We start from the raw sequence: 18,853 nt of genomic DNA, 5'->3' as shown, positions 1-18,853 counted from the left end.
ATAATTCATTAACAGATGCTTTATCACAACAGAATGAAAATTTGACAGTAACAGTGAAGACCTTTGTTGATCAGTTATTACAGCCTCATTAAAGGAGGCTCCAAGTGCAGCAACGAGATGCCACTGTGAAGTTTAAAATATAAGATGGAAAATAATATTTCTGAGCATGAGTAAATTGGATGTAAGTAATCCTTAAAACTGTATGCTGAAACTAATTCAATTAATTTCATTACTATTTGGTCACCTAGGATAGGAACAGCAGTGGAAAATTCATATAAAAATGAGTTTTGAATCTAAATTAAAAAAACATGACATTTATTTGACCTATCATTTAAAACAAAATGTCTAAGGATAATCAATAAAACCCCATTTCTGGTAGTGCTCATTTTTCCCCATTGGCTAAAGAGAAATTCTGGTGTGTAGGCTTGATTTATGACATCTAACTATTAAAATAATAGCGATAATTGGAGTAAGTTTAATGCAGAAACCCCCCTTAAGGCAATGAATAGATCTGTGGAGTTTCTTGAAGAGTGATATCCTTGTCCAAAATCAGCATCCTTAGGCATGACAACATATAAATAAGAATACAGTAACAGCCTAGAGGCTTCATCCTTAAGGCTTAATTAGACTTTCTAAAAGTTTTTTTTAAAAAGTCAAAAGATGCTATGAAGATAAGAAACAGAAGTGCTTGCTGGCCAAACTTTAACGGATTAACTAGTCTGTCATAAGCACTGAAAAATGATAGTATTAATGTAAAATGGTTTTTAAGAAAATAAGAAATAAAATCAGGATATCATACTTCCTTCCCTACAGAACAGAAGTTCTGTCAAAAATTCAGCTAGGATCAAGAAAAAGAGAACAATCTCATGAAGTACTGAGCACACAACTTTTTTCTCCGTCACAGGCCTGTTCTCATCTTCCTTGTTTTCTCCCCAGTTTATTCTTAGAAAACACACAGGAGGCCTACCAGAAACATCTGCATACAGAAATCAAAGTGGTTTGTTCAAAATGCACACTTAAATAAAAGGGTTGTTCATGAGATAACATTAAAAAGTGTAAGCCTTTTATCTTCATGCAGATGAAACTGACGACCAATGCAGTACTGACATGTTTTATTTGTTCACTTTGTCAACCGCAAGTATAAAACAAAGACAAACCTAGTAGAATCATTCTCAAGCCTATTCCAGTATCAGTCATATTACTGTATCATAAAGCAGAAGTATAACTGATAGAGATACTGAAATGGATTACTTCTTTGTACTAACAAGACCAAGTGCTCTATACGTGTCCATGCATACTAGGGGCTGTCACACTTGCTAGCCCTGCTGCTCTAGACAATGTATCTGTTGCTGCAATGTAATACTGTAGGAGTTTTAGCAAAGAGTATACAGCTCCACTGAAACAAGGCACACATGCTAGACTTAAATGTCATTGCTAACAGAAATTTCTAGAATAGCTCAGGAGAGCTTTTACAAATCAGGACATGAAGACTCCCCTCAAATTTAAATTTCCCTTGGCAGTTAGCTGCTGCTGTATTAGCAAAACTTGTGAACTGAAAAACCCTGCTGAGCTGATTCAATAGAGTTATACCACTGAAACCCTACACACAACTGTCAGTGTCTTTGCAAACTCTGAAGTATTTTCAAACGTGTCAATTCATTCACATATGGACTAGAGAGATACATTATGTTGTATCTGCTCACTTACCACAATTAAAAGCTGATTAAAACATACATAAAAACAAATGCACATAAAATTCTGTTAAGTGTTATAAGGGGAAAAAAGAGGATACTATTTAGAATTATACAGGTGGAAAAGTGGGAGAAAACAGTTCCTAAGCTACAGACGACTGTTCTCCAGTTTTAAGGTAACACAACACAGAATCAACTATTACACTCTCTAAACACTTACAACAACGTCAATCCATTTTATGCATTCCCAAAATTTGTAACATCTTCAACATCAGAAATGGCCCCAGGATTACAAAACTGACTAGAAGAATAAAATTGGAGTGCTGACTACCCAAAACTCTCTCAGTGAGAACCACTGAAATAGAGTATTTCAAAAAGGATAGACAAAATGGGAAATAAAGAAGAGGAAATATCCTATATGAACATGCTCTGCCATTTTAATTATCAAAACTAAGAGTAGATAAAGTTTTGGATATTAAAATGCACTTCTGCTAAATTTGGGTTCAGACATTAAGAGATTATTTGCTTTCACAAAGCAGGTCTAACTTAATGTTAGCTAATACTTTTAAACAGCATCATAAACTTCTTCCAGGACAGATTTATTTCTACATTGCACCTTCCTATCATTGTTGGTTTCAAACCATACAGAATGAAGTGCCCCTTCTCTCAGTTAAGTAGTAGCAGTGCAGTCCTAATGATGCACAAAAAGCACTGTCTGACCACTGGAAAGCAAACAGCTTCATGCAGGAAGGGTGACAAGTGCTAAGGAGTTTAAAAATCTAACTAACATTTGATATTACAGTCCAGAGATCATGGGACAACATAAAGGTCAAACACTATCTTAGATGATCACAAGAGGCCCATGAAAGATTATTGTTCTTACAGTTTCCTGCCTTTGCAAGGTATTTAAAATGTTACAATAAACATATGTCAACTGTACCAACAGCCCTCTTCAATTCTCAGTGGTGTGTATGCCATTCCTATGAAGTAGTGGTTATATTGACCTAGAACATTCTATATCTTTCACAAATTTTACAAAGAAATTACAGATCACAGTGAAGAAAACGTAGTTAACAACAAAGTCAGCATTTCATGCTCTGTGGAAGCTAGTGCTGTTTTAATCAGAAATCTGAATCCATCTCATCATAAATTAATTCTGTCTCATGAATTCAGGTAAGCTATTATCAATTAAGAATAAAGAACATAATTTGTAATCAAGTTTTCCCCTTTAATGTTAAACAGGGAAGTATTTGAACTCAAGGAAAGTGCAAACTAACAAAAAGAAATACTACTGTCAGTGTCCTATAGGACTGAGGAACACACTGTGCATGATCATGCATTTGAAAATCTTCCAACAGTATCTCTTTACTAAGGTCAGACTCAGCACCAGTTTAAAAATAGATTGTTCTGAGGGTGAAGGGGATCTTACACAGATGCAAACATCACAGCAGGCCTTCTGGGTGTACAGGATGCTATTATCTTTTGCTTGCTGACAGTATACTTCCCTTTATATGGCAAGGCCACACTTCTCTCATTATAGTTGCCCTGGTTCTTGAAACATCAAAGTTATTGTTCTGAAATGCCACTAATTTGTCCCTGAAAGCAAACATATAAAACAACACATAATAGTAGGTATCTCTTTTTCACATTAAGATAAACACTATTAATTCCCAAAGCCCTAAAAATGTCATTAGCATTGTCATGATCATGGTTTTTAAATTAAGTTTTAACTTCCATCTTTTTCCCTAGTCCAGGGATTATGTTTATATACTGTTTTTTCATACTTGTCAAAAGTAGCCAGGGATTGTGTTTATATACTGTTTTTTTATGATTGGCAAAAGTAGCCACAGAAGAAGATACCTACACTACCAGGGAAATTCAGAGCTGAGCAGCTTGAGAATTGCAGGCTAGATGATTCTGCTCTATATTGGCAGAGGACACAGGTCAAGTTCAAATCAATTTCAGTTCTATTTATGAAATAAATGAAAAAGATTCTCCCAGATTCTTCCTACATAAAGTAATTAAATTACAGCCATGACACTAAAATTTGTAGGTAACCCCTCTTTGCTTTCACTTTTCTATCACATTAATTTTTTGCCTTCAGTTTAGGCATCCTTCATACTTTATTCCTGACACATTCCTCTCTGATTTATAGTCAAAATGTTGACCCTGTCCCTTACAAATGAATTTGGTCAGACTTAATTGAAAATTTAACAAGTGAGCAAACAATTACTTGTGTGCTTTCCCAGGCTCCTTTTCTCACTTGGGAACAACTCTCCTCATACATTTGCAAAGTATTTCCCTTTACTATAGTACGATAACATGACCCAATGCTCAGCTCTCTGCATGCAGATCGGCACTCACCCAGCTGATTGTTTCACAACACATATCTGCCTGAATCTATTTATTGTTTTTCCTTTAGAGATTTTACAATCTAGTTATAAAACCCAAATGCAATCTTAATATTCATTGTACTTCTAGTTATTAACACAACAGGCTTCCAACACATGACCAGGTCTTTTAGAAGCTGATATATGTCAAATATCACAGCCAGATCTGAGTTAATAAGAAATACTATGTCCATGCTAGAAAACTAATTTAAAACATCCTAATGCACACTGTAAACAGTAACTGGTAACATTGACTTCTGACTTGGAAGGAATAGAATAGAATAGAATAGAATAGAATAGAATAGAATAGAATAGAATAGAATAGACCAGACCAGGTTGGAAGAAACCTTTGAGCTCATCGAGTCCAACCAAACATCCAACACCTATCAACAACCTATCAACTAAACCATGACACCAAGCACCCCGTCCAGTCTCTCCCTAAACACCTCCAGCGATGGTGACACCACCACCTCCCTGGGCAGCCCATTCCAAGGGGCAATCACTCTTTCTGTGAAGACCTTCCTAAAATCCAGCCTAAACCTCCCCTGGTGCAGCTTGAGACTGTGTCCTCTGACTATCACTACTGTATCTCATATTTCAACATTTCAGTTGTTAATATGCAGATAGAGTAATTTAGGTTGGAAGGAACATCTGGGAGTCATCTACTGCAACTGCCAGCCAAAACAGATCCAATGGCAAAGGCAGATCAGGGTGCTCAGGCTTTTACTAGCCAAGTTGTAAATACTTCCATGAACAGAGGTTTCATGGTCACTCTGGCTAATAACTTAGCTATTCTCATTTTTTGTCTTATATCTGGTCAGGATGCCCCTTGCTAAAATTGTGACCCTTTGCTGTATACCTCTGATAAGCATTTGACTCCATTTCTTTGTAGCTAGCCAACAGCTAGACAGCTGACAACAGTAGTAAGGTCTCCTCTCAGCTGAACAAATATATATGGATTTCTTTAAAGCATATTTATCAATTTTGTTCAATTGCACTTTCCGAGAAGTTGATTGCATATAAAAAAACTAATGTTACATTCATGAATACAACCTAAGATAATTTCCCTAGAAAATACAGTGATGATAAGGTTAATTATCATTTTAAACCTGATAATTTTGTATTCCCTTGTTTTTGCTTTTGCTAAGAGGATGGAAGGGGGGGAAAAACCAACAGGAAACAAGGCTAAGACTCTGCTTATTATATGCAAAAATATTCATGTCCACAATATGCTCAACACAGGTTAAGACCCTTGTTTTTTCTTCTAACATTACCAATTAGACTGGAAATAAATATTTTTAATGTGTAAGCAGAATTCACTTTGTCAGCATATGCATAGTTCATTGAAAGATTCCTAGAAGTAACATTCTGCAGCTAATATTTATGGTTGTTCATAACACAACCAACTAAACTAGCTTAGGGGAAGTTATTACTAAAAGATATGAAGTCAGCTGTGGCAGTATTTAAGCTACAATTTGTCCAAGAACACTGTATGAAATATCCTGTATAATAAAACATCAACTCAGTATTTCCCAGGTTGTACACAAAATAAAAGCCCCTTAACTACACAAAAGGCTAAAAGGTACTTGGATATCTTTTAGCATGCTCAAAAACTATAGAACCAATTCAATTTGTTTAATAGCTTACATCCAGGACTTTAAAAATAAAATAAACATTATCAAGCTTCATCACTGAAAAAAAATTACTGCATCTGGGTTTCAAGCATTGCTAATCTTATTACAACATCCTACATACATTTCTCTGTTGAAGTTTTCATACTATTGCAGGGAACAGAACTTAGCATTGGAATAGGCAAGCATGGACATTAAGGAATTGGATATCTTTCAAAGAGATTGGTCTCATATGGAGGGGGAGAAAGAGTAAGCTGATACTCAAAGTTATTCTAAAAAGAAAAATAAAATGTATTTCATTACTCACTCTCTATAGAGCAACAGACACAAAATGTGTCCCATTCACAATTCAAGCAAAGCAATATGAAGATCTTAATCCAGCAAGAAGTTTATCTTAAACTGAATCTAGTATTTCATCAATTCAGCACTCAGCATTTCATCACTTCAGCAGAACCCATGTTTAAGTGCTTTGATACACTATCTTCTTTAGGAATCATAGCTGGTGCATTTGCTCCCTCAAGTCCTGTACCTTACAAGGAAGAAAATTACTTTACTTTCAACAAAGTACCAGTCTACTTTCTGTTCAGCAGTATTCTAAATCTTCAAGATATCTGTTCAACAGATCGAATACACATCCCTCTATACATACAGTAATAAAAAAAACCCACTTGATATTTTCATACAAGGATAGCCGTATGAATACCTATGACTTTGTTTATCCTATATCATCAGTCTGAATTTACTTAAGAAGTAGGTGTCTAATCTGACTACATTATAGAAAATGAGCATGTGAAACAATCATTTTTCTTGGCACTTCCAGCAATGAGATTGTGTAGGCTATTTCACTGACTTGTAAAACCTTCCCTAGCTCTAGGTACCTACAAGCAATGCCAGTCATAAATAACTAGTAATTACTTCTCAGCAGTTGGAAATGTACTGAGAAGAAAAAAAAAAAAACCACACCAAGTATTTCCCTATCACAGTTGTCAAATTTTCTTAAGGTTAAAGAAAAAAAAAGTTTAGGAAAAATATACTGTTACCTTCCTGTACATACATCACAGCAAGCATTTATAACACCAGATTCTGCTGAAAGCAAAGCAAGTTCCTAGCATCTAAATTATAAATATTTCAAAAGGTAAAAGTGACATTTTTCTAAACCAAGGCAGGTTTCAAGCTCCTTTTGCTCAACATGACCTTCGCAGGGCAGTCAGCCATCACCCTGCAAGGCAGTGAGTTACTGGATCAGAAAGAGCTTTCCAGCCAATCAAGTCTCTGCTTCAAATTCTGCAACATTTCAAGGAGTTGTCCATTTAAACCCAGCATCTCTAGCATCTTATGTCTGCCCATTATCAAGAACAGCAGAAAACTCTTCTCTGCGCTGTCCCCTTTCCTATTTAATAGAGGAAGATACAACTTATTTCATTTATTAGAACAGATTTCCACCCCACCCACCCCCTTCTTCATAGGCCTGCTCATTAAAAAGTTAAGTAAAAATGAATAATTTTGTTTAGAGGGTGACAACTGCTGTTAACAGTCCTCTTCAGCAAAATATAGGCCCTCCTTTTACATTAATTACCTGCTAATACCTTATCTGATCTGAAAACGTAGAGATTACAATTGAACCATTTTTTCTACCATCTTTCTTGCTTTCTGAAGAATCGCATGTTCAGAGGAAACTTCTTTTTATTATTCACATCCTAATCTGAGCTGTAATATAACCATAACTCAGTGTTATTCCAGTGCAAATATAGATGAGCCAAGAAACAAAATACTTAAAACATGGAGTACGGATCTATAGAAGATCCTTGATGCTATTGAATTGGTACTGAGGTTGGCAAGACGATAATTTCCTCTACTATCAGGAGAATATGTCTCGGTGAAGTTTTATGATACTTATCTCAGCAGCACATTCAACCAAATCTCACATCCAATTTTAATTATTTTTGTCAAGTACCTCAATGCTGTACTTTAAATGAAAAGCAAAGACCATATGCAGTAGAATAACCTCCAAACCAAAACTGACAACATAAGTCATGGTAGAGACTTACAGAGTTAAAAAACAATAGTGGTTTATAGTTTTTCAAAATTGTACACTTCAGCCACTCTAAGAGCAATACCTCGGATAAGAACTGATGGAATTGTCTTAATAACTGTTATTAAGATTAAACTACTTTCTAACTAATAGGAATTCATATTTTAAACAAATTCTGACAACCACACTGATGTCCATAAATTTGTTCAAGGGATGCTAACTAGCATGAAAAACCTGATTCAGATAGTGGTCTTCAGCCATTGGTCTTCAGCAATGTCATCATTTGCTTTTAGAACCAACATTACTGATCTTATAGCAGAGTTCTAGATCCACTTATATCCAACCAAAAACATGACGTAGATTTAGTAATGTTATCTGATGTGCTGCTGTGATAAAATGACAATTTCTTCTTGTTTAATTACCACTGGTCACAATCTGGTTTATGTAAGCACAGTGTTCACTTTTGTCTGATCATCTTAACTCAGTACCATGAGGTGCTTTTTAGCAAAATTGCAATTCGGTATTCAAATGGATACTCTAATAAATATTCAGCAAGCAACAATTAATTTCTTAATTCAATAGCAAGGTAATTAATTCAGTAGCAAGATATTTAATTCAATAGTGGGGCAAATAAAATCAAAATCAAACAGAATAGGAAGTTCTCCCTGACACCACTTACAACAATACAGTAGTCTTCCTGATCAGCTAATGCCTCTTTCACAAATGGCCCAAGCTGCCTAAATGACTGACACATCAACATTTTTGGAGGGGGGAATGGAAAAAATCTCCAAATTCCAATCAACCACTAAAGAATCTTTAAGTCATAATGTTCATATAAGTCACTTTTTGTCCTAAAGATTCTAGCAAGACTTGATTGCAAGAATCATTGCTGGAGAGAATCCTGTAAACTTCCTATTCATATCCACAGACTTTATACTACATAGCAGTAACTTCAACTACAATAATTACTTTCTTCCACAACCACTCAACTTTCACAGTGCTACACTAGCTGCCTACTTCAAGGCATCCTGAGAACTTCATAATAAAACCAGGGATCACATGGAATATCTGAAAACTTTCTTTAGAAAAAAAACTTAACTTACTTTATAAATATAAGATGTAACACAGTGTTAGCACGCTCATACAAACTATGATATCTACTGTAAGAATAGATTGTAACTGAGATAATAAAAGTAGAACTACATATTTGATTTTTAGCAGGAGAAGACATAAGGAGGGTGGGTTTTTTTTTTTCCCCAGTTAAAAGAACAGAACAGGAAAAGATTTTCTGAGGTCACTGAGGCACGGAAAGTAAAGTGATTATTTAGCTTCTATGTCAGCGCAACCTCCACTGTAGTGTCCTACCTGCCAGAAGACAGATGACTTAGTACAGGGACCTAAGTACAAACAAAAATAGAATAGAAATTGGAAGACTTAGGAAGGTCAAGCAGAGATATTCGTAAAAAGTTGTTCAGTGTTGTAGTCAGAAAGAAGCTTTCTTAAAAATAATGCAAGAACCATTCACGTTGCATCTATCATTATTAGAAAGTCTTTTCATAACTACCAATTCAATAATATCTTCTTACTGGTTTTTATTTTATTAGGTATTGAAGAAATACCAATTAGTGGTGTTTTATGAATAGTATATATCTGCTTTGCACCATTTGACACACTTTTGTTTCCATTGACTGAACACCTCTACATTTATTCTAATGTTTGTGAATAGGGTGAAACTTGTTGAGCTATCACATAAAATCATCACAGTGACTATCTTCTCCAGTTCTCATTTCTGAAAATATGTGTGGTCGTTTGAGGCTGTGCCTTTAAGAACAAACACTGCTGGAACACACTGGCTAATGTTTTTGGTACTAGAACCAAAACATTCTGATATTCTAAACGAATTTCATTGGTTGATAAACAAAAATTCAGCTTTAGATTGTGAAGCGGTTGGAAAATTTTTTTCCTCAGTTCAGTTCGGTTTGGGAGTTGGGGGAGTTGGGTGTTTCAGCCTGTTCTCCCTGCCTGCTTCTTCTGCGAACTGCTGGACTTGGCCTTCAGATAAGCAAACACTAATCCTGCATGGGCTTTTTGAAGCTTGCTAACAACTCTTTTCCTTAGTACCTTGCCTTTCTCTCTCTCTAACCCCTTTTTGGGGAAAAAGGGAGGTAAGGGGGGGAGAGAGGGGGTTCCAAAGAGGGGATCCCTCCCTGAGGGAGGGATTTTTGTTGTGTTATTTGTCTTTGCTGTGTATTTCTGTGTATATATTGTAAATACCTGTATATATTGTGTTATATATAACCTGCTTTCCATATATGCTTGTAAATATATAGCTTTTGCTCTTCGACTGAGTTAGCTGTGGTTTCTTATTCTGTGGAGGAGGGAGAGCTAAGCCCTCTCTCAACCTACCACAATATGTCAGTGCGGGACATAGCTGCAGAGACAACCTCACACACAGTACTTTGATTCTTCCTCTAGAATGCTGAATTGCACTGGATTTTTCAGAGCTCAAAGGCATATAAACTCACATAGAAATACTTAGAAGTTACCAAAAGCAAGGAAATTTTCCAGAAGGTCTGAACACAAACTTACAGTCAGAAGAAACAGTGACAGAAGCCACTTAATATCCTTCATAAGGATAGGAGACAAGAAGTATAGTGGGGGTTTTTCAAATGTCAGGGAGGTTTCTACATAAAAAGCTGGGTTTGTACTTAAAGCAATTATGCTTCTATATAAGAACTCACAAGAGGCTGTCAAAATATACAGTGTTTGCTTTCTTATTATTATAGCTGACCTTCAAAACCATGTTTTTAAATATACTGCTCATTTTTAATTTAGCTATTACAGTTCAAAACTTTAGAATCATGTTACCATTCAGAAAGTACAGAATAAAAAGCACGAGTTCTCAATCTTTTTACAGATTAAACTAGAAGAGTTATTTTTATTTAACACATAAGCACACATTCTAAATTGAAATAGGAGGGACACTTGGCAACCTACCCAGTAAGTTCTGGCTTTCAGTCACACCTTGGAGAAGGTGTGCTCTCTACTACAGAAGTAGCACAACCTCTAAAGGCTAAAATTAGTACCCTTACAACCTTGAAATGTCAGAATTCAAAATCCATTTAAACTTCAGTTATTATTATGTCCTTTTTTTAAAAAACTTATCAACCAAGTAAGGAACAAATTGTCCAAACTTCTTATTTAAAAAATGTATTTGAATGTCTGAATTAATACTGTTATGTCTTCATTTCAAAAGCTTACTCAAATTTTGTCATATTCATAAAATATACATTCTACACACATGCTGATTTTGCAGTCTTCTGTAGGTTACAACAAACTTCTTCTACGTTAAATAAAAAGAGAGCACAATTTTACAAGGGCACAATTTTACAATCAGGACATAAGGTCTTCAGCAGAGACAAGCAAAATGAATTCTAGAACTGTAAAATCATTCTTTGGCAACATCTTTTTATAACAATGCCTGCATTTGTACACATTAGAGACCAAATTACATAAAGGTAAATTGGCAAAAAAGTCCATTATACAACGTAAGAGGACCATTTCCCTTCCTTAGTACCAGGAAGTGCAGCTGCAACATAAATTCCCAAGGATCAAGCACACACTATGATGCATACTGCTACAGCTACAGTGTTAGCACTCAAACTTCACAGAGTAGAATCAGCTGGGAGCAACCTACTCACCTTATAACCCATTCTGCAATAGCTGGTAAAATTCTGTTGCTGTTGAGCTCTACCTCAGCAAAGCTCTTACAAAATAAAAAGCCTGTTTCCCCACAGAAGTTACTGAAATATCAAGGTCTGGTTTTTTGCACCTATTTAAGAGGTGCAAAGGTAGTATTGTGGAACACACAGTAATAGAAGTTATTCTATTGAAAAAAATATTATTGTTTTGATTTTTAATTTATTAAGCCCCCTAACATACTAATATCTACATTAAGCACTCAAGCAAGAAATCAAACGAAGGATGAAAATAGTTTTCCTTAGTTCTGAATCTACTTAAAATTGTGTGTTCAAAAGTTAACACAAGTAACACTGGGTTCTCTTAATTCTGCTGTCAATAAGGATGAATCTAAGGTAAAAGGAAAAACATTAACTTAAAAGATTTTCTAAAAAGTCAAGGTGAGATTTAACTATTTGTAAAACACTAAACTGCAAATAAGCAAGTCATTCTTTGCTACCAACTTACTCTCTCTATTGGTTTTATCTAACTCTATATACTTTTAAGGACTAATGTAATTCTAAATAGTATGTCTAAAACCAAGGTTATGCACATGTGTGCACACACATTTGGCTAATTTTATGGCTCTGGTGGTGATGCACAGTTACAGCTACATCACATGCAGAGACAGGGATGATAGAGACACATGACAAATGTTCCCATAAAGACACGGTCTTCAATTTACCTTAACTAGGCATGAACACCAAATGCTGGGGAGAGGATGTTCATGTGTAACCAAAGTCAGAAAATAACAAAATTATAAATGTTCATCAAAAGTTTAATCAGATGAGAGAGGAAAAACTCCTGGATCTGCAAATAGTACTGTAAGCATAATCACAGGCTGACCAATATTCTCTTGAGGTGCCGAGGGACATCAGGAGTAACATCTTTTTGCTCCGATGTTTGACTGTTGGCCATCTACTTACACTGAATTTTGTCAGTTGGGATCTCAATAACCCCTTTTAAGATTATTGAGACACAAACATCCCACACACAGAATGAGACAATATTTCTGGTAGTATGAAGAAGGCAAGGAGCTTGGATGGCCCTGGACAAGCTGCCATGAAGGAATGTTTGACCTTAGCTTTTGTTTTGCAAAAGATCACCCCCTCACAACCTCATACCTATTTTCCACTATGACTTAGCAAAGTGGAGACAGTGGATAAATGTTAAGCAGCCAAGCAGAATATGAAAGAAGGTTTTTGTACCCATCTGCCTATCTCAGTCACACCTGACAAGGGAGAACTTCTGACAGAAACAGAAAATGCAGAAGCTGATGGGAGACTGGTCTTCCCTGTTCATGCCTTGCCTGAATCAGCCAAATCCTCTGGGGACCACAAAGTAAAATGCATGCATATACATAACATATCTATTCACTAGTGAGTTTAGAAATAGGTAAACAATAGAAATGAAAAGGATACAAATATAACCCATTTACAAAATCAAACTTCATATCCCTAATAACTCACACAGGTACAAAATCATATCCATAGACTACATCCTGTAAGTGTTTATGAGACAACTGAAAACTTTACAATATGCTATCAGGCCAAAGCTCTCAACATCAAATAAACCCATATTGTGAAGTACTCAATGATTTAAAACCTGTTATGATATATAAAATAGGCTTAAATATTTTCATAGATAAACTATTCAATAGATTTTTCTACATTGCTTAGCTTCTCTAGTCTGATAATTCAGCATACTTCCCCAAAGACTAGGAAAATCCTCAGTACAGCGCATAAATACAAGGTGACTTCCTCCACATGAGTGTACATATGTTCCATCAAAACCAAGCAAAGTTTTAAAACACGCAAAACCCCCACAGCATCTAAAATATTAGCTATGAAGCCCAGGCATACAGCAAAATGAAAGTAATCAAAGAAGATGGCTCAAATAGTTCCACAAATATTCAAGAAGTGTAAGAATGAAATGAATTATTCTGTTTTCTGATCAGACAACATGCTCATCTTCTCTTCAGTCAATTAATTACTAATCAGTTACAATCCTTGGTTTAGTCACTAGAGCACAACTCGGGTAGAGGGATGCACAGGCAGGATCAAATTTTACAAGCAATCATAAAATGACTTGAAATTGGAGTCCTTTTGCAGTATCAGGTGTTTAGAAGATGAATAAATTCATGTTTGTAGCTAGACCATTTACCGAAAATCTTACAAGTGAGTCAAGAAGACACACCAACACCATAAAGCAGATTTTAAGTTTTTTAAAAAGAATCCTACATGAGAGTTAGTTTTAAGAGGTAGTAGTGAAAATTGTCATACATATTACCACTACAGTGAAGAGTGAAGCAAAAAAATGGGACAATTAGAAGAGATATATGACACAAAGGAAGCTAGGTAGTACAGCTTCCAAAGACAGTTCTGTTACAATCTACGTATTGTGCATTTCACTTACAAAACTAAAACCTTAATCTTAAATTATCCAAGCATGTAGTACAAGTATGTACTATATCATTGTGTCATTTATGCACACTTTGACATTCCATTTCTATACTACATTGAGGCTGAAATGGAGTTTCTGTCCTCCGTTAGTCTTCAATATGATTTCAACAGAGGAACACTGCCACCTTTTGTCTTGATACATAGACCTTCCCATTGGAATTATAAAACTTTGTTGTTGTTGCTACATTTGTCCTTTAAAAAGGCACATGAATTCCCATAATCTTGTTTTAGATTTTGTTCAGATTTCTCCAGGATAAAAAAAGTATTAATTGGTAAAGAAACACTATTTTTCTCTACAGATATGAATGCATAGCCAAACAACTTAAAAAGTATACTCTGTTAAGCCACATTTCATCTGTTTTCTGTCTTTATCCCACAGCTCTTTCTTCTTGGCAGTTTTGGTGCATGTATATACTGTACCATGTAATTACCTTTCACTGCATTCCTGTCAGTAAAAACCTGGTAATGCATTCTTTGAATGTCTGAGTTTTGAAAACTGAATATTGGAATAACAATAATGCAGTATTATTTTTTTTTATGTTCCTTGTTCATACACACAGTATTCTAGAGTAAATACTGATAACTCAACATTTATGTAAGCGTGTATTGAAATGTATTCAAAATTACTTACACTAATGACACAATGTCCCCACGTTGTACATCGTAATTTCGAATGCTCCAGTGGTTTAAAAGTACTACATCAGATGCTTCTCTTCCCCCAGGATTCAAAGAAGGCTGAGAGAGGGACAAAAAAAAAAACAGCTTCACATCTACAATTCCTTCAGGAATCTTCCACCTAACTGTCATCCTATCAAACAGGTGATATTCATTAAAATCAGTAAAAATGTACCCACTTACTAGAGGAACATTAGGAAGTGTGTTGTATTTGAAGAATTTCTTCATATATTTATTTAATAAATGCCATGTTAAATGCCATTCATTTATGACTAACTATAGTTCATGTCTTTCAATACATTACTGCACACAAACTAAATTACATATGACAAGCCCAATGAAAAGAAGTGATTGTCTTCACTGTGTATCATTCAACATTAAAACCAGAGGAACTAAGAGAACTCTAGTTCCCAGAAAGAAAACAAACTTTCTGCAGGCTTATTGCCACTTATACAAGTGTAATGCACTAAAAATGAAATATGTACTCCTAACAACGCTAATCTCAGCAGCCTTTGCAAAGGGAACAAAAGAGCCCTACACCTACAGCATATCCTGACACTGCTAGTAAATGTGGGCCCTTCCTAACAGCATACAAAGCAGCATGAACTGTCACAGACCCATATAATGAAATGAAACTGTTCACTAAACCCAGCATTAAAATAACAAAGTAATTAATTAGTAGAGAGTATAAGGAAGCACACAGTACCACAGAGAATTACTTTGTGTGAACTGGTACAAAAGCAGGGTATCTGGTCAACTGTGTAGTTAACCCATCAGAAACAGTGGAGGAAGTAGCCCATCACAGTACAGTCTTCACAGACTTTTTACAGCGGTTTAATACAAATACTTCTTTCACTAGACAGAAAGCATTCAGGAGTAATTCAGGCTGAAGTCTTTATAATACCTTATTTCTCAATAAGCCTTTCCAGAGTCTTCAATATCGTTATTGTATCACCAAGTCAGTCAGCAGATGACTTCTAACACTAGGAGATACATGTAATGAGTATGGAAATGTGGTTTAAGGCCTGTGGCAGGCAGACAGAAAGTTGAATCCCTTGGGTGGGCAGGGGAAACCTAACCCAGGTGAGTAGGAAACAGCCCCCAACAAGTGAGTCATCCCCAGGTCATATTTATCCCCTCCCATTTCCTGGCTACACTCTATATAAGGGGGAGCCACTACCAGCCTCATCCCTTCCTCTTGCCTTTCCCTCCCTGCTGCTGGTGATCACATGGTCAGGCTTACCACCTCATGAATCTATTGCCATCTAATCTGGTTCTGTATATATATATGTATATATTCCCTTTTCTAATACCTGTGTACCTTCCTCTTATCCAAATGCCTTTTATTTTTTGTTAAAATTACTTTCTTAACTTCTAATGTTGGTTCAAGTCTTTTGCTACCCTTACATTTCCCCAGCCTATCTTTTCCAATGGGGGAAGGGGAGAGGAAAGAGGGAGTAATTCCTACAGTCTGTCCTGTTTGGGTTTTTGCCCTGGAAACCTAAATGGCCACAGGAGGCTAGGCAGCTCCTCATTTTTTTGGTATGATGGTTGCAATATTTGCTAAAATTTTACTTGGTGCTTTTGTAAAAGAGGTTTTCAGTATTCACTTTACAATATAACTTGGCCTTCCACATGTGCTGGCAGACTCTTACTCCCTAGACTGATTGTACCTTTGAGGAGCAAATTAGTTGTGGTATAAGAGTGAAATTAAGTGTCCTCAACTTAAGACATTACACATTGTTAAGTTTCATTGTATTTTTACTCAGAAAAACTATCCTCCCAAATCAGGATGGATATTTAATATTTAACTTCAAAAGCATTTTAAAAGTGCTAATTTCGCTTTACCACAGTTTCCTCACTTTTCTTTGCTAACAAGATCACTTTGATAAAGACTTACTTCAAATGGGACTCGTGGAAAAACAGTTTGTCAATGTGTAAGAAGTAATATGCTGGGGTCCTGAGTAGGTTTAATTCACATGAATGGTAAGGAATGTAAGGTCAAAAGGGTAAGTAAGCACCTAAAACCTTCAGCAAGTCTTTCCCTAATGTAAGTAACATAAATTGTGATACCATAACAAAAACTATAGAATTAATTTCATGCAGTCTGTTCAAAGACAGCTTATTCCCCGTGACATTTTTACTAGTAGTAAAGTCTCAGGTCTCACAAAACAAAAATACAGCTCCCAAAAAGGTAGTGAACATACAGGCTGACAAAAACTCTTTGTTTTTATAAGAAATAATACAGGATCTTCTTCCTTCCTCCAGTTTGTTTGCCCAAGTTCTTGGCATAATAGCCTCCTACAAATGAGACACACAGGTCTTCATTTAGAACTGGTGGTGCAGAAGTCATAAAACATTCACTCTTTCCAATTACTAACTAATCTAATGCTAAAAGCATGCAAATTGAGATCCCCAGCCATATGAAGAAGCCTCACAGGACATGAGGTTCCATAAGTAGGAGGGTAAAAGCATGGCCTTTTACTATAAATGATGATTAACTTGATAATTGTTATGCTGCTAGTGAATACCAGAAGGTCACAACTTATTTGCTTATAGCTTGGGGAACAGAAAGAATATTCACACAAGCTCACAGGCTTAGGTACAGTAATCCTAATAATAAAGTCAGGAGAACTGCCACAGAATAATTACAACTGCTATTATGCATAATGGAATAGAACATTCAATAATGTTTGCTGCTGAAACAAGTGTGCTTTGTCAGAGATCGCTAGTCAGGCTACTTGCTTTAATCTTTGGTATTGAACTATGTGACAGAACTTGCACATATAAAGTTGCATATAAGCTGTCACCTTCCATCTCACCTGAAAACAGCCCATTTGATGTAATGAATTTACAAATTGATACATCCAAAGAGGTTTCCCTTTTCCCTGTCATCATGTATGAATACCAAGACAAGCAATAAAACTCAACAGAAAAAACCAAAAGTGCATCAAGATGTCCACAACAAATATTTTAAACTATACATCCAGCATTACAGGAGAAGTCACGAAAAAACCACAACCACCAATTAGGAAATCCTATTACCAGTTATTGACATCAGTTACATTCAATGCTGCAAACGTTATAACCCACTATTAACAAAACACTAGATGAGCACATCTATCTTTAAAATCCTAAGCAACAATTAGGAGGATTATAAAAAACAAGTAATTTTGGAAAGAAATAAAAAGAAAATTAGGTAATGAAACAATTTTTTAAATGTTAAAATTGTAAACTGCAATATTACCTATAGGGTAAATACCTATGTACACTGGAGTCAGCACAAGTGCAAGAATTATCACAGGTGGCTGAAAGCACTATAGAAACACAGAATCAGATTGAGACAACTAAATGCATGAAGTTTGTCCTAAGTGGTTGGGAATAAAACAGAAAATGTGCATCTTCATTAGAACCTTTATTCAGTGTGCCTGCCAGGGTGTCAAAAGTTATTATTATTGTCAGTAACTATGAAGCAGCAGTAAGACTGGTCCAAACCAAAACTAGAGAGGGGAAAGAGAGCATGGAACAGAGAACAAGAGTAGGAGAGCAAGCATGACACAGATTTATTTCTTGCTTCTTGTCAGAACTTTTAATTTCAGGCTCAGCAGGAGCCACAATTATGAGTACACAAAGCTAGCTAGACATCTTAGAGGTCTACTGCAAACAAATTCTTGCGAATCGTACTGTATCTTCAAACTGACACAATAAGATATTATTGGAAGCATGCGACTAGTGGATGTATGACTACATGCTGACAGGACTTCACACTCTCATACCCATAGCTTTCAGATACATTCAGCATAGATCACTCTTCAAAGAATACAGTAAATAGATGCAGTTGCAATGCTATGACCATTACTCCTTCAAACTACTCTGCAAGAGAGGAATATATCCCTTATACTTATGTTCTTGTCAGACTATTTAGATGTCTAATATAACTTGGCAAGGAAATTAGTATCTTATTAAAAACGCTAGGAAGGGTTGGTTTTGTAGTAAGAAAAGCATCCATATGCATACAAGTTTAAAGCAAACTTCTACTTCAGTGCTGCAGTCCAGAATAAAATCAGAGACAGAATTTTACAAACACCAAGATGTCAGTAAAATTATTAGTGTCAGCTTTCAAGATGCCTATACGTCAATCAAGAGAGGGAATGTTTAGTCAACAGTCACATCAAGGGAAAAGCTTAGACTTTAATCACCCAGTGAATATATATTGCTTTCTCTAGCCACTATG

At 35.7% G+C, this 18,853-nt stretch overlaps 1 protein-coding gene across 1 annotated transcript in view; it reads right to left on the bottom strand.

The window, feature by feature from the left end:
- Positions 1-18,853, bottom strand: part of IMMP2L (inner mitochondrial membrane peptidase subunit 2) — a 438,966-nt gene that overhangs the window by 403,579 nt on the left and 16,534 nt on the right. The window contains exon 3 of the mRNA XM_054178716.1: positions 14,576-14,679. Coding sequence (XP_054034691.1) covers positions 14,576-14,679 — 104 coding nt within the window. The remainder of the gene's footprint in view (positions 1-14,575; positions 14,680-18,853) is intronic.

Source organism: Dryobates pubescens, chromosome Z (genome assembly GCF_014839835.1).
Source record: "Dryobates pubescens isolate bDryPub1 chromosome Z, bDryPub1.pri, whole genome shotgun sequence".
Lineage (NCBI taxonomy): Eukaryota > Metazoa > Chordata > Aves > Piciformes > Picidae > Dryobates > Dryobates pubescens.
This window is presented reverse-complemented; position numbering and strand designations above follow the sequence as displayed.